This window comes from Boleophthalmus pectinirostris, unplaced genomic scaffold (genome assembly GCF_026225935.1).
Source record: "Boleophthalmus pectinirostris isolate CB_2022bp ecotype Guang Dong unplaced genomic scaffold, ASM2622593v1 HiC_scaffold_1, whole genome shotgun sequence".
In the NCBI taxonomy this organism is placed as follows: domain Eukaryota; kingdom Metazoa; phylum Chordata; class Actinopteri; order Gobiiformes; family Gobiidae; genus Boleophthalmus; species Boleophthalmus pectinirostris.
Window position 1 is genome coordinate 30,217,283 of NW_026570970.1, and position 16,433 is coordinate 30,233,715.

General features: G+C 35.9%; 1 protein-coding gene across 1 annotated transcript in view; it reads right to left on the bottom strand.

Annotated features, from left to right (window-relative positions):
* The window catches only part of adcy5 (adenylate cyclase 5), an 87,907-nt gene that overhangs the window by 16,028 nt on the left and 55,446 nt on the right, over positions 1–16,433 (bottom strand). Inside the window, 6 exon segments of the mRNA XM_055150183.1 lie at positions 54–76; positions 3,945–4,082; positions 4,776–4,917; positions 5,300–5,458; positions 5,982–6,109; positions 11,368–11,479. Coding sequence (XP_055006158.1) covers positions 54–76; positions 3,945–4,082; positions 4,776–4,917; positions 5,300–5,458; positions 5,982–6,109; positions 11,368–11,479 — 702 coding nt within the window.

Consider the following 16,433-nt stretch of genomic DNA (forward strand, 5'->3'; position numbering starts at 1 on the left):
TGTGAGTTTATGTGAGACGCAATGTCCAAATAAAGCAATAAAATGGTACTCACTTGTCCTTAGGGTCTTCAAATCCCTGAAAAACAGTAGAAAGAAGAGATAATTAGATGGAAACTTCTAAATATTAAAACAACTTTTCACCCCTTGCAAAATTTCTGTCTTTGTTTCTTTTTAAAGGTGTACTATGAAACTTTTCTGGAGGAGGGTCCTGGTTGCCTGTTACTGCTTTGCCTGGAAAGTGATGTTCCACAGTATGGCATTAAACTTAACTACCTCTATAGAACTAAAATGTTAAAATGTTACTATCAATCCACTGTAAGATATTGGTGGATTTCAGATTCTGGAATGCGATTATGCCATGCTTCCAGACGGTGGGCAACAGACAGCTTTCCCTATTGATTGAGATTGATGAGTTTGTGGTGATATCACGCTGGGGGTGTTTTACATGTATGTGTAATACTGTCAAGAACAAATACAAATGGATTTAAACCTCTCATTTCCAGGAGCCTGCGATCAATATGAGCGCTCTATGATTATTAGTTTATTAATTTAATGAGACGGGGACAGTGCACAATCTACATTAACCTTAACAGCTAATTTCCACCTGTAGTCCCTGGGCAGGTTCATTGATTAATTGTATTTAATTGACCTTAGCTATCAGTTATTCTTCCTAGAGCCCTGTGTAGCATGTTTTGGGTTGATGGGGGAAACTGGAGCGCCTAGAGGAAACCCATCCAGACACTGAGAGAAACATCCAAACTCCACACAGAACGGCGGGCGAACCAAGGATCAAACCTGGAACCTTCTTGCTGTGAGGCATGAGTGCCAGCCACTCGGCCACAGTGCAGGTCATAGTAATGTTCACATGTTCTCAACAAAACTTATCAATAAAAAAGATGTGAGTAACTAACTGAAAAACTTACGGTGACCAAATTTTCATAATCCAAAACTGGGACACCCCGGTTTGTGGTGGTTGGTAATAATAAACCTGTGAAACTAGTGTGGAATTAAGGAAAATTCTTATGCACTGGGCACTAATGTGAGTCAGTACAGTCAAAATTTTCTTTGTGTTTTGGGGATTTTTAAGCAGCTTTTCTATATTTTACATGAACAAATGACAATTTATGACTCTCTTTACTGTTGGCAGGGATCACACTGGTCAAAAATAGGGACACCTGGGACGTTTTTGTATAAAACTGGGACAAATCACTGGTTTATCACTGGTTTATCAAATCACTAGTTCACTGGATAAATCTGCTGGGACAGGGGACACAGCGCACAAAACTGGGACTATCCCGGGTAAATAGGAACATCTGGTCACCCTAGAAAAATGGTTGGCTAATGCGTCTTCACTATCTAGCTAATTTGCTGTCTGACAGACCTGTTTAACAGCACAAATCAGCTCACTTGTTCCAGCTAAGATGTCTTTTTCTGTTCAGAGTGCGTTAAATTAAAGCTCAATTTAAAGTCTAATTTGAATATCAGAGCTTCAAACAGAGCCATGCTTTTAGTTAGTGTCACACCCTCCAGGAAATATTGATGATATCAGCTGTAAAACATCAACTGATAACACAGTACCTTGCTATGAATCATCCAAAAATGTAAATCCACAAATGCTGAACCTGATCATTTCTACTAATAAATCAAGTATCCACTGCATTACAACAAAAGTTTGTATTTTAACAATATATATTTTAGCTGCAACCCATCTGTATTAAATATTACTGCATGCAGAATGTTGTGATGTCATCTGAAACACAGGAGTACGTGTTTAATGCCATACTGTGGAACATAAAAAAAAAAAAGTAGTTTTATTGTCGAATTTCACTTAAGTTTCAGTTTAGTCCAATTTATTACCCTTTTATCATTACCATAAATAAGTTTGCTGTCCAGATACTAAGCAATGCATGTCATCTCTGGGACTAGGGCGCCCTCTTGTGGATAAACCAAAACATGATAATTCAATCAATGCATATCTTTACAACTGCCTTGCACAATATAGACTACAAATATATACTTTTAACACATCGAATCACAAGATCTTGAACAAACGAGGAACAAAAGCAGTATTTCTTTGCTATCTCTGCGTCTTGAGTCAGTATGTCTTTATAATGAGTTCTACAGAGATACAAGGAGACAGTGAGAGCAGCTAGATATACGATGCTATGGGGAGGGGAGTAAATATATATTGCCACTGTTTCTTATATTTTCTCAAAGTTTGACCAAAAAGTGCAAAGTCTAAGCACAAATCCACTCAGACAAATCCACTGTCGGGATCAGACATGAAGTTAATCCCAGGAAACTGCAGATAACACTACTTTAATGGGGGATATTCTGTAAGCCTGTAATAGAAGGTTTTAAAGTCAAAATGTCACATCTCAAGGTATAAGGCTGGGAAGTTCAGGAGATTTGGTTGATTGATGGTAATGAAAAACATATAGTACAGTACTTTATAACTTTTCCTCTTGTCTGTTACCCATGGAGGTAGCAAGCAGATGACACCACCAGGCCAAGTTACAGGTCAGATCTGTAGAGAGGAGACCCCGCCCACAGTAGTAGAATAGATGTTTTTCAAGGTATTTATGGGCAATAAAAATACCCGTAATGAAATGAGTTGGCTCACTTGACTTACTTTAAGGATCCACCCCCTGCTTGTCTCCATAGAGATGTTACTGCCACCAGGTCATATCTGTGGAGAGGCTACCTCGCTCACAGTGACAACAATGTTTTTCAAGCTATCCACCATCACTCACACAGCATGACATATTTAGCCCTGATTTATGAAATGTTGAAATCATCAAAATATGAGCAGAATTACCCAAAACTGACTCCCGTGAGCTTTAAGCCTTGATATAACGCTGTCACCTTGTCACAAACATACCTGGAGTTGTGTTTTGTTTCATTCACACATGTTTGAGTAATCCTTTATGATTAGACTCTATACATCTCCAAATCTCCAAATGTTGTGTTCCACCTTGTCATATAGTGGTAGTTTTCAAGTTTTCAGCAGCTGCTTTTTACATTTAGTGCAATAGAGATTGACAATTTCAGGTCTGAAATTATCCAAATAATTGACCATTGTATCACAAGGTGTCTCTCCTGTCTGAGAGAAAATTTCATCCTAAATATACAGGGTTTATTTGTTAAATGCATATGAATAAAACAAAACACAACTCTGGGTATGTTTTGATGAAGAAACAACATTATAACATAGATCAGAAAATAGAGTAATATGGGCCCTTTGATGTAGCACTTGGATGTTAAGAGTTAATACTGAGCAGTGCTTATTCCTGTGTCACCTGTTCTCTCTCACATCCCATTAGCAGCACTCAGACACACAACAAAACCATGTGGGTGGATTTGAGCTGGTGCTACACAGACTAACACGAAACAAAATGAACAAGCAGAGAAATCATGCCTCGAAATACAAATCCCTGCAGCGCTGACCTGAGAACGGTGACTCAGAACATAGAGGAATTTATACTGTTTTTATTTCTGCGCAATCAGCCAGACCACCTCCCACTGTCTGGAACTAAACTAGATCTACAGTAGAGGCACATTCAAAGGAGGACTTAAATGCCATACTGGGAAGCATTCAAAGCGAAGCAACAAACATATGATAAATCCCACAAAATAACTTTTATCTTTAATTAAATGACTTGGCCATTATACCATTACCATGATCAGACTGTGGTCTGCGTAATGGAATTGATTCAGTTAAAAATGAACTGTGTAACACTTCTGGTGGAGGGTCTGCAACCTTCATGTCTCCATGGACGTAATTATTGTCCAGCAGGAATGTTCCAGAAATGTTGATATAAATTATGATTTCACAATACCGTTTAAAGGTGGTGACAACACCCTGTCTTCTTCTGCATAAAAACCTAGTAGAGTACATCTGTTCAAACAGTTTTGACATAACACAACAGTAAAGTATTGCTCACCATCCTCTTCATTTCTTTGGAGATCTGGTTTCCTCCAAGGTGGTTGTAAAACGGTCGATCCGTCCAGTGTCCGCTGTTGTGGGTCACAGAGTTCGTCCTCTGCCGGTTCATTTTGGCGATCATGGCTTTCTCCTCTTTCTGCAAAAGAAAATGTATTATATCTAATCCCTAAACAACAAAAATATAATGACTTTACATAGTGTGCTAATGTGTTTCAAAAAATCTTAATTATAAGATAAATTACTTAAAACAACAGCTTGCAATTTCCCGAGGGAAGTTGAAAAAACTTACTTTTACTCTTTTTTTTAATTTACTAACATGTTACACAGTGGGGCTTTAAATAGCTGGAAGGTTTTGTCTTTATGAGTTAACATTGCTTTGTCTTCATTTGGGATATATCTGCATTTTTGTCTTTTCTCATATAACTTGTTGGTGTTGTGGTTTTAATCAAAACATTGTATGTTTGGGAGTGTAAAAAACATAGTATTCAAGTAATTTTTCATGTTTTTGAGGGATCTCAGAGCCCTACTACTGTAATAGTGTATGTGAGTATTATTTATAAATTCAATGTATTGATTTTTTAAATATCTTTTAAATACAATTATAGTTATTCTTATTTATAATACAAAATAATATTATTCTTAATTTTACTGGTTTGAAAAATGTAATGTAATGCATTGTGCATGTTATCAATCCACCAATTTATCTAAGGACTTATTTGTATATCTCACTATCTAATTAAACAGTAGTCGAGGATATAGTGAGTACTGCTGCCCTCTAGTGGAACACACCAATATTTGACATTGTAAATGTATAGTTTTATGGAGTTACCCTTTTCTGGCTGCAGCCGACAATGAGGTAGGTTTCTATGTTGTGCTTTTTCAGATATGCGTTTCTCTCTCCTCCTGCTCCAGGCTCCACGTCGTAGTCACCGTTTAGATAGTTCAGAGTGGCCTTTGTGATGTGAATACGCCTGAAATACAAATATATGAAATTATGCTATATTTAGGCCTTTAAATACTTACAACTCCTTAAGTTTAGTTTTACATGTAGATTTACTCTGAATATGTGTTCATAAGTTTCAGTCACATTACTTTTTGGCTGTGGATGTCATTTTGAGGAGCTGATATGGTTTTGCACTGTTAATTGTTCCTACAATATAACTATTATAGGTGTCATGAAGTAGCTTAACTGAGGCAAAAAACAAGAGCTATTAGCATTCAAGTTGTCTAGTCTGAAATCCATGTATATTTCAAGTAAAAAAAAAAAAGAAAAAGTTAAATACAGAAATTTCAAAACAAGCAAGAACTCCATCTATGAATATATCTGGTGACAGGTATGTACAGAGTTCATACCCCGCTTTTCCTCCCGCCTCCATCTGATTGGCTAATGTCACGTCGTTGGACCAGACGTCAAACTGCCACTTCCTGAGTCCGAGGACTCCACAGTGCACCCTACCGCTGTGGATGCCAACGCGCATGTTCACGTTCACACCAGTCACCTCCCGCACCAGACTGGAAACAAACACAGTCAAAATAGAACTATAATAAGACCACATGCATTTTACAAACTACAATACTCTGGACAACAAATTTTTTGAAACATTTAAATATCAAACTTTAGTTATGTGCAGTTTATATTGTCTAAAACAGATAATGAGGATTCAGATCAGAGAGTCCAGTTTAATTAAAACCAACTGAATTTCAGCTCTGAAACTCTGAGACTCATTCTGCTTTCTGATTGGAACCAAAACACCACATTAAAACATAAATGTGCCATGTTTTTGTAATTAAGAATACATCATTACAATAGTTATTAGTATAAGCAATATTTGATTTGAACATGTCAAATTTGCATATTGACACAGATAATAGGTCATGTTTATGGCATTTAAAATCGGAATTTTAATTCTGTCCCTTTAATTACTGACCAAACTGTAATATGGCTAAAATCATTTCAAATCTCCAGTGGACTTAACATCAGGATAATACACTTTATTTATTTATTTGCGTGGCCTATATTTGATGCTGAACTCACGATATGGCCTCTATCATGTCGAGCCCCATCTCCACACAGCAGTGGGCGTGGTCAGCACGAGCCTCAGGTAAACCAGACACACAGTAGTAACAGTCCCCCAGGATCTTAATGCGCAGACAGTGGTTCTCCTGGAAGAACAAATACAGAGATATAGTAATGATCAAATGTCTGCAAGATGTCTATTGGGTTCAATCCTCCTTTCGATCAATGTATACTACAGATCTGCTCTTGTGCAAGACACTTCACCCACTTACATATGGGTTTGTGTAATTGAATGAATGGACAATCTGACAGAGCAAACTGTAAAATCATTTTGAGTTTGTAAATAGCTTTCTTCCATTAAATATAAATATGTAACATGTGCATTGCATAATTTAGTTTTCTTTGTGTACGAAAAAAGCTTGTTTTAAACAGGTTGAAATAATTATGAAGCAGAAAGAACAAAAGGTTATCAGGCCCTTAGATAATAAGAACTCAAAATGGTGGAACATTTGCAGTACAGAAAGGCCCTCTTGATAAAGTCGGAGCATGAATCATTTGGCATTTAAAAAGGTGGACCCTCGGGGAGCAGATCTGGTCAAGCAGCTCACTTCATTTTAAAGAAACAGCTCTGAGGAATTGTCTTGGGTTTTTTAAAGGCAGATTCTATATATAAAAATAACCAGAAGCCAATGGAAAACATAACTAATGCATATTACTCACAACTATTTATGGTTTAGCCTTTAAGGAGAGAGAATGTATTGCATTATATCAATTTCAAAATATGTAGAGCTCTTTTTCAACCATTTAAATCAATATTAAACACTAACCATAGAAATATATGACTTGATAAAGAAATTTGCATACTGACTTGAAAGGCTGGTGGTTCAGTCCCTGCTAGTGTTCAATTAATACTTGATGTTAACAGTTATTGTGTCCTTTGGCAAGACACTAATCATTTGTCTCCAGTTGGGTGTTTGAAAGTGTGAAGGGTTTCTTAATATAAAGGTCTTTGAGTAGAGGATAGAAGTTGCAGGAAATTGCTTTAACTAAACTACATAAATATATGCCTTAAATAATAATATTATTACATTCAATGACCTTTCTGTGTGGAGTTTGCATGTTCTTTTTGTGTGTGGGTGGTGAAATGAAAAGAAGGAAATATTAACAAAGTATATCTTAACCTTATTATCTTCTACCACTAAAGTCAGTTGAGCTACATGGAATAATCGAAACTACTCTACTGAAAATGAATGGACTTTAAAAACACAGAAAAGGTCTTTTATTACCACCTAATGACATACATAATGAATACAGTGAAACATGTTGATTACTCAATTTAGAAAACACAACTCCAGGAATATATTGATGAGGGAACAACATTTGCTATTGATTTAACCTCTTGTCAACCCCTGACTTATTGCTTCATTACTACATGCTAAATATGTGCAAGGCATGTGAGAATGAATCAGAACAACTCAAAATGTAGGCACAATTTTGATAATAATTTCTATATATTATAAACATTTTGTAATTTGTTTTTGTTCCATAAATACAAGACCGTAGCACAATAATATCATTGCCAATAGAGCAAAATATCCAGTTTTATTTAATTATATAGAAAAATCTCTTGTACCTTTGGATAAGACCTCTGGAAATAGAGCTTCCTGTATTAGTTTATCAATTCATATTTCTCTTCTCTGAAATGTTGATGTTTTCTGATAAATGTTATAATATAATGTTGTTTCCTCATCATAAACATACCTTCTCTCAAACAGAAAACACTCTGTTCCACCTTGTGATGTTATATGCTAATGCAGGGAGTGCTCCACTGGGTTTTTAAACTCCACACACCTTCACTAGAATCATTTGGATAGAATCAATCAATCACTATAATCAGTCTTTACTGAAAAAGGTAAAAGGCAGCTGTTCACTTGCAAATTATCTCTTCATGGCATCACAAAGTGGAACAGAGCCTTTTGAGCTTTGCTTTTAGTGATTTGGAGCGGGTGATCCATGCTTTTATCTCTACACGTCTTGACAACTGTAATGCATGTCTTTTAACCAGCAAACGTCGTAGAGAACACATTACACCTATTTTATCCTCACTGCATTGGCTCTTCATTTATTTTAGAGTTGATTTTAAAATTGTTATATGTTAAAGTACTTCATGGACTGACCCCAAAGTACATTTCAGACCTCATTGTTCGCTACACTCCTTTGCGTGCTGTGAGGCTCGAGGGCCAGCTCCAACTTGCCATCCTTAAAACGAGGCTGAGAAGTTGGGTGACCCTTGGGTGACCGGGCCTTTCCTGTGGTGGGCCCCAAACTTTGGAACGCTCTCGCCCCTCACATTAAGAGCGCGCCTTCAGTTGTTTCTTTTAAGTCTCGTTTAACAACACATTTTTACTCACTGGTTTTTAACACGACTTCATTGTGTTTATCCTTTATGGTGAATTGTGTTTTTTATTGACTTGCTTATTTATTTATTTTATGCTTTATTTTATTTAATGTGTTAATTTATATTATATTATTTATATTATACTCTATTCAGCACTTTGGAGACTGTTGGGATTAATAATGCAGGATTACTCAAATATGCACAAATGAAACAAAGAAGAACTCCAGGTATGTTTTTGATGATATAACAACATTTTAACATGGCTTACAGCTCACAAGAGTCAATTTTGCGTAATATAGGACCTTTAAACATGAAACGCGAATCATAATTACAAAACATAGCCCTGATCAATATTCATACATCAGCATAATTACACGTGGATCCTAATGTGTCTGAATGACCCAGCTGTGCCCGGACTGTAAACATGCTCCGATTGGCTCTCCCACACAATGGATGTTTTGTGCAGTTTTCCCAGAATCCTTTGCTGCGGAGATACTCAGGTGGTTATCATGAGATTCCCCTTTAGAGTGAGGTTAGGTTTACAGCCAGCAAAACAAATAGACCACTTAACAACCGCCCACATGCTGTGAATAAGGGAAAGCTACATAAGGGAAAATGACTCAAATTCAAAACAATAGTAATGATTTTTAGAATTTCTGACGATTGGATAAATTGGTTGGTGGTTATTATTGTACTGTATAGTGCTTTTTCTATCTCTGTTGACCACTCATATCGGTTTATATCAGTTATATATAATTTTTTACTGTGCTGAAACTAGATACTCATTTGAGCCAGAATTGATATTGAAAAAGTCACATTCACAAGCCAGAAATGAACCTTTTCTGAACAGATTTAGAATAATCTTGAGCTGTATCAGAACAAGTATAAGAGCACATAGACGAGGATGGACCACTATAGAACCGACCTGCACCACTGAGGGATTGCACAGATATAAGACCAAATGGTAATATAAAAGAAAGTACTGTATTGTAATGTTGATAAAAATGCATTCTATTGTCTGGAATGATTTTTATTATCTTCATGGTATCGGAATCGTTAATGGAATTGGAAATTTTAGCATCGTGACAACACTAGTGTATATTGATATTGGAGTCAAGGTGGGTAAAGTGTCTTGCACAGTGACACTACAGCAGTATGCAATGTAGAAATTAGCTCTCAACCAAGAGCATAGATATTTTTTATCAAAATTATTTAAATTTAAATTAAACTGCCATATACAGTATATTCTAACTTCATGCAAATCAAATCATTTTGATGAATACATCTACAATAGTTTACATTACTGAAATCAATATTTACATGAATTATTAAAGGCCCTATACTTCTCAAAATTGACTCTTGTGAGCTTTTACCCATGTTATAATGTTGTTTCCTCATCAACAACATATCCAGAGTTGTGTTTTGTTTCATTCACACATGTTTGAATAACACTAGTCTGCCTATAGCTGAAAATGCTCTGTGGTGTGATGTCATGTAGTGGTAGTTTTGAAGTTAACATCTACCTTTTACCTTTAGTTCAATAAAGATTGACAATTCCAGGGCTGAAATCATCCAAATGATTTTAGTGAAGGTGCATGGAATTTAAAAACACAGAGTGCTTGAAGAGTGTTTTCAATTTGAGAGAGAACTCAGTCTTGCAGGATTTGTGCAGAAATCAGAATATAGTTTAATATAAGTCCTTTACATAATTTTACACATTTAATAAGGACTCTTTTAGTAGATGAAAACATCCTCTTTAACTAAGTGGATTTGGATACAGGAGGATAATGGATATTGCAATAAAAACAAATATGACCTTATAAGATGTAATCTAGGTTTTAATAAAGAATTTAATTTTACTGAATCAGCCTCGAGACTTTGTTGGAGACACAGTTTAAGCCTGTGTGTTACATATTAAGCCAGTGGAGTTACTACTTATTATATTTACTCAGGTGTTAGGGCCGTGGTGTCTTGGCTCACAAAGATTGGTGGTTCAAATCTCACTCATTAGCTAATGGGCGTATAATAGTCTATGTGTTCTTATACTTGTTCTGATACAGCTCAAGATCACTCTAAAGCAATTCAGGAAAGGTTCATTTCTGTCCTATGAATGTGACTTTTTTAGTATCGATTCCTGCTCAAATTTAGTTTCAATACTAATTTTAGTATCGATTAGTATTTGATTTTTTTTATACTTTTGACAACTATTCAATGAAAGTTTAATCATTTGTTGGTAGTGGTTAGACATATTCAATGGCAGATTGGCAGTCACACAAGCTTTAGTCAGCCCCAGGGCAGCTGTGGCTCTGCATATATAACACTAGAAATTAATAGATAAAGAATGTGTAGTGATATCTTGTAAATTTTTCAGTCAGTCACATTGACCTTTTTTTGTTTTGTTTGTTTATTTAAATCCATTTTGTATTTTTTTTCTTGACTGTTTTTGAACTTATCTGGCAAGTGTAGGCTTATGTGTGCATTGTGTCACCATAGAAACTTGTGAACATTCTGACGTGCAAACCCAGTGAGATGTCACTACATATTATCAATAAATCCAAGGCAATGGTATTATATTATATTGTATTGTAAGACATGGGGTGACATGTTGGATCATTTGAGGTAATGTAATGTAAGGGTGCACTGAGTCATTCTCTGTCAGATCAGGTCATGTATCGAAGTGTGAATTAAACAGCTCAGAGGGTGATTTATCAGTGTGAATTTAAATTTACTAATGTGACCTCTCAATACAGACTAGAGAGAATTCATATGTGTAGAAATTAAGGTCAAGGTATGTTTACACGCACACAAAAATCTAATTTTAACATGATTTCTCGAGTTGTCTGATTATTGAAATGTCATGGAAACTGTTACATCTGATTTATTTTAATCTGATTTATTCCTGACTGTTCACATATGTGCAGGTTTTGACAAGAAAATTATAGATAGTTACTGGAATATTTGACTAACATTTGTCATTGGATTGAAAAAGATTAATCTCAGTCTTACCGCTGCCAGTTTGTCAAAGCGAGCGAAGAGTTCATTGAGGGTCATGACGAGCTCCTGAGCTGTGCACTGAGAGGCCAGACTGGTGAAGCCCTCGATGTCTGCAAACAGGATACTGCAATACACAAGACAACATATTATGATTAGTAGTAGTAGTAGTAGTAGTAGATGTAGTAGTAGTAGTAATAGTAATAGTAGTAATAACAATTGTAGTAGCAGTAATAGTAGCAATAGCAGTAGTAGTAATGCTAGTTATAATAGTAGTAATAATAGTAATAGTAATAGTATAGTAATAGTAATAGTAGTAATAGTAGTAGTAGTAGAAGCAGCAGTAGCAGTAGTAGTAGTAGTAATAGTAGTAGTAGTAGTAACAGTAGTAGTAGTAGTAGTAGTAGTAGTAGTAGTCAGTAGTAGTAGTAGTAGTAGTAGTAGTAGTACAGTAGTAGTAGTAGTAGTAGTACAGTAGTAGTAGTAGTAGTAGTAGTAGTAGTAGTAGTAGTAGTAGTAGTAGTAGTAGTAGTAGTAGTAGTAGTAGCAGTAGTAGTAGTAGTCAGTAGTAGTAGTAGTACAGTAGTAGTAGCAGTAGTAACAGTAGTAGTAGCAGTAGTAGTAGTACAGTAGTAGTAGCAGTAGTAACAGTAGTAGTAGTAGTAGTAACAGTAGTAGTAGTAGTAGTAGTAGTAGTAGTAGTAGTAGTAGTAGTAGTAGTAGTAACAGTAGTAGTAGTAGTAGTACTAGTAACAGTAGCAGTAGCAGTAGTAGTAACAGTAGTAGTAACAGTACTGTAGTAGTAACAATAGTAGTAACAATAGTAGCAGCAGTAGTAGTAGTAGTAGTAGTAGTAGTAGTAGTAGTAGTAGTAGTAGTAGTAGTAGTAGTAGTAATAGTTGCAGTAGCAGCAGTAGAAGTAGCAGTAGAAGTAGCAGTAGTAGTAGCAGTAGTAATAGTAGTTGTAGTAATAGTAGAAGTAGTAGCAGTAGCAGTAACAGTAGCAGTAGTAGTGGCAGCAGAAGTAGCAGTAGCAATAGTAGCAGCAGTAGAAGTAGCAGTAGTAGTAGTAGTAGCAGTAGTAGCAGTAATAGTAGAAGCAGTATCCCTCTCGGTCTCATACACTAACAGGTAAACATCACATAGTAGTTGAGGTCAAGATATCCCACTTCTGTAGAAAATGTTGATTCTGATTCAAAAAGCTCTTCATGTTTCAAGAGTTTATCACAAAAACAGGTCCATTACTGTGACACTTAATCATGTAATCAGAAATACAGGAGAATTCAGAGCGCCACAGGGAACATCTGACAAGCCAGAGGAACATACAAGCACTGGTGATTATAGGTGACATTAAGAGTGTGGAATGAATAACAGAATGTAAAATGTCTTTATGTACCCATATTGCTTCTTAGAAATGTAATGCTTTATTAAACTAACCCTAGAAACATTTATAATACTGTTATTGTTGTTTTGGAGGTATGCAAAATTGAGAGTATAGAGGTATATAATAAAAAACGATTCCAAGGGGCTGCAAAAAAGTGTCATCTTCCAAACAAGGGATTTAAAGTGATATTTCTGCAGCTTTTCAATTTCACAGTTCATTCACTTTTTGTGCAATACCTGAGCCTCCATCAAAGCATTTCCAAACAGGTTTAGCACATTAGTGGTGGGTTGCAAAAATACTGTCAGAAATGAAAAAATGAAAACAATATTGAGATTGGTTTTAAATACTTTTGACAACCCTTGACACTAATCGATACTAAAGCTAATATTGAAATAAGATACTTATTTGAGCAGGTATTGATAATGCAAAAGTCACATTAACAAGATATGAGATTTCCTGAACAGTTTTAGTATGATTTTTAGTACCGTAATCATTATCAGTATTAAGTGAATGAATGGCAAAGATGGCGGCGCGCATAGACGCAGCGGCTCAGAGCTCCTACAACTGGCATAGTTTTTGCACTTTGTGTTTTGTGTTACCTTGCACTTTTTAGGTGCAGTGGTACTTCAGTACAGCCACTCTGAACTCCTTCACCTAAATACTGGAGTACACTACTACAGGTCGAACGAGTATTTCATCCCTCCCGAGATCATCCGCCTGACTCCCGGGTCTGTACAACAGGTGACTGGCGAAGAAGGCGCTGTGAGCTGCAGCAGAAGAGGGGCAAGCGAGCGGGCGTATTGACCAGGCACATAGGGGGCGCTCTACACTATTATGCACTTTTAAAATACTACGCTGTTTGTATGATGATCTTCTGGTCACCAGAACTGAAGAAGCAGCTTGGATGAGCTGCGAAACATCTTCAACCAAACTAACTTTTGTCCAGTCGACAAACTGAATTTTCTCCTCATGGATTCTACCTGAAGGACTGAGGGATTCTTCACATGATGATCTAACATAATTTCATTGTTAATTTATATGACAATGACAATAAAGGAATTGAACTTGAACTTGAAGTGAATTCCTAATGTATTGAGTTTGAAATTTTAATATCACAACAAAACTATATTGAGATACAAATTTTCATCAATAGTGCCCTCCCCAGACATCCCACTAATGTAAAGAGGGGATATTATGCCAAAAAAAAAAAATAAAAAAAATAAAAATATATATATATATATATATATATATATATATATATAGATATATATATATATATATATTTATTTTTTTTTTTAGCTTTCTACCATATTATAATGTTCCCTCACCAAAAATATGCCCAAGGTTTTGGATGTCATCCATGTATATTTGAGTAATTTTGCAATCTCCCCCGGACCCTCTTCGTACCCTCCTTATGGTTAGCTGTAAGATTCTGTCTCAGCCTACAAGCTCAGTCATGCTCCCACTTGAAAATTATCCATAAATATACAAAAACATGATAGAAACCTGTACACAGCAACTTAACAAACCTGATGCTTTGTGCAGTAGTTTCAGTAATGCTGATAGTGTGGTGATAGCACTCTGAAGGGAGAGTGACATAGCATGGGGAGCAAAGGAAGAGGAGATTCAGGGCATCAAAAAACTGAAGTTAAACTTATGAAACATGATAATATGTTGTTTTTGGTAAATATAACTTTTTCAAAACAATAAAAGGTAGTGTGGTGATCTAAATATGTTATGTCTTAGCTTTTAATAGAACATAGAGGTAAAACTCCCCCGCTTTAATGAAAAATGAATGACACAATGTACATTACCAGCCTTTGTTTATGGATCTACACATACCCTGTGTTATAAGAGGAAAGACAGAACTACTACTGAGGAAAGACAGAACTTTGTCTCTGAGCCTCAGGAAGTATCAGCTCCAAAAATAAACTGTACAATCTGAAGGATGTTTACTTTATTATCCTTTCCACTTGAATTTAAATATTTGTGTTATAATTTCCTATATAAAAACTAAGCATGTACATTTTGACTCATCTTTTCCATATATGATAAATACATAATGAAGAGGCTAAAAGTATGGAATATTTAATTGGAAATACATAGTTAGTAGACTAGTTAATCAATCTCTAGTTGTTTGTCTACCATAGTACAAGAGGGAGTATAGGGTGTTCCTCACTCATGTCTGAAAATTGTGTACAGGTACTCAGGTACTATAGTTATGAGGTAGAATTTTCTTTTCTCAAGATACATTTTCTGCCAGTGGGTTTATCTTATCTTTTTTTTTTCATCTTATCAAGTTCACCCAAAAACTAAATTATTGACAAAACTGACTCATGTGAGCTTTAAGTCATGTTAGAATGTTGTTAGCTCATGAAAAACATATTCGGAGTTGTGTTTTGTTTCATTCACACATGTCTGAGTAATCCTTTAATTTAATAGTCTGCAAATCTCCAAAGCTCATAATGCTCTGTTCCACCTTGTGATGTCATATAGTGGTAATACATAGTGTTTTCTGGGGTCTTTTGTCCCAGGTCACAGGGTCTTAGCGGCCCAGAATTGGTCCCTCTTCCTATTAATTTATATTAGAGGGCCCCTTTGAGGCTTCTTGCCCCAGGACCCCAAATGTCTGTTGACAGGCCTGGTACTAAAACATTATTATTGATTTAAATTTGACATTTTTGAATACTATGACACAGAGTCTGAATTGTAAAAAATAATCATAATTGTAAGTAAGTAGAGAGAAGTGGGTGGAGATAGGTGGTAGGTGAGAACAGAAGTTGTCAGACCACTCAAACCTCAAATGCAGGATTTTAACATTTTGATTTTATAATATGTCCCCTTTAATTTTCACTCCGCATACATTTTTAAAAGGTTATTTCTAGTCATGTCACCCCATGTATAGATGTTTTGCCAGTACTATATGTCCATACGGTTTAACATAAGGAGAGTGGCCTTTTGGGAGCCGTTTCTAGGAAATAATGATTTGTTTTCTGTGAAATGTTGTTGTGAGGCTGAAGAGAACATACAGGGTATTTAAGATGAGGAGAGACAGATAGACAGAGAAGAAGAGAGGAAAAGAGGGATAACAACAAAAAGACAGAGAGAGAGAGATGAGGGAGAAATGGAGAGTATATTTAAGTGAAGGAGAGAGACGGTAGATAGAAAGAGAGAGAGAGAGAGAGAGGGGAAGGAAGAAGAAAGGGTGAGGGAGAGAGAGGGAGTGATGGTAGAGAGTAAGAGAGAAAGAGAGACACTAGTACTAAACACAAATATCTATCTTTTTTTTACCAAAACAAATTTGCACCGTGATTTTCTGGTGGGAGTTCTGCCACCTGTTTGTCTCCTTGGAGATGGTATTGCTCTGTCTGGAATATTCCACATTATGACTTTAACTTCACATGTGTTTTGATTGAAGAAAAGAAAACTTGACCTACTTGTCTCCTTGGAGTGGATCTGTACAAAAGTGGATCATTCTAGGGCAAAGCAATAACATCTCCATGGAAACAACCAGGTGGCCGAGAGGTTACACAGTGCCACTAAGTTGCTTTTGATAAGGATTGATTGACTAAATGGTGAAATTCTATCCTTTCTAAGAGCATAACAAAACAGTTTTCCAAATTGTCACTGTATCGCTCTTTTTTTTAAGAAGACATATTGTGCTTGTGTCTATTATAATCTGTAACAACAGTGAATC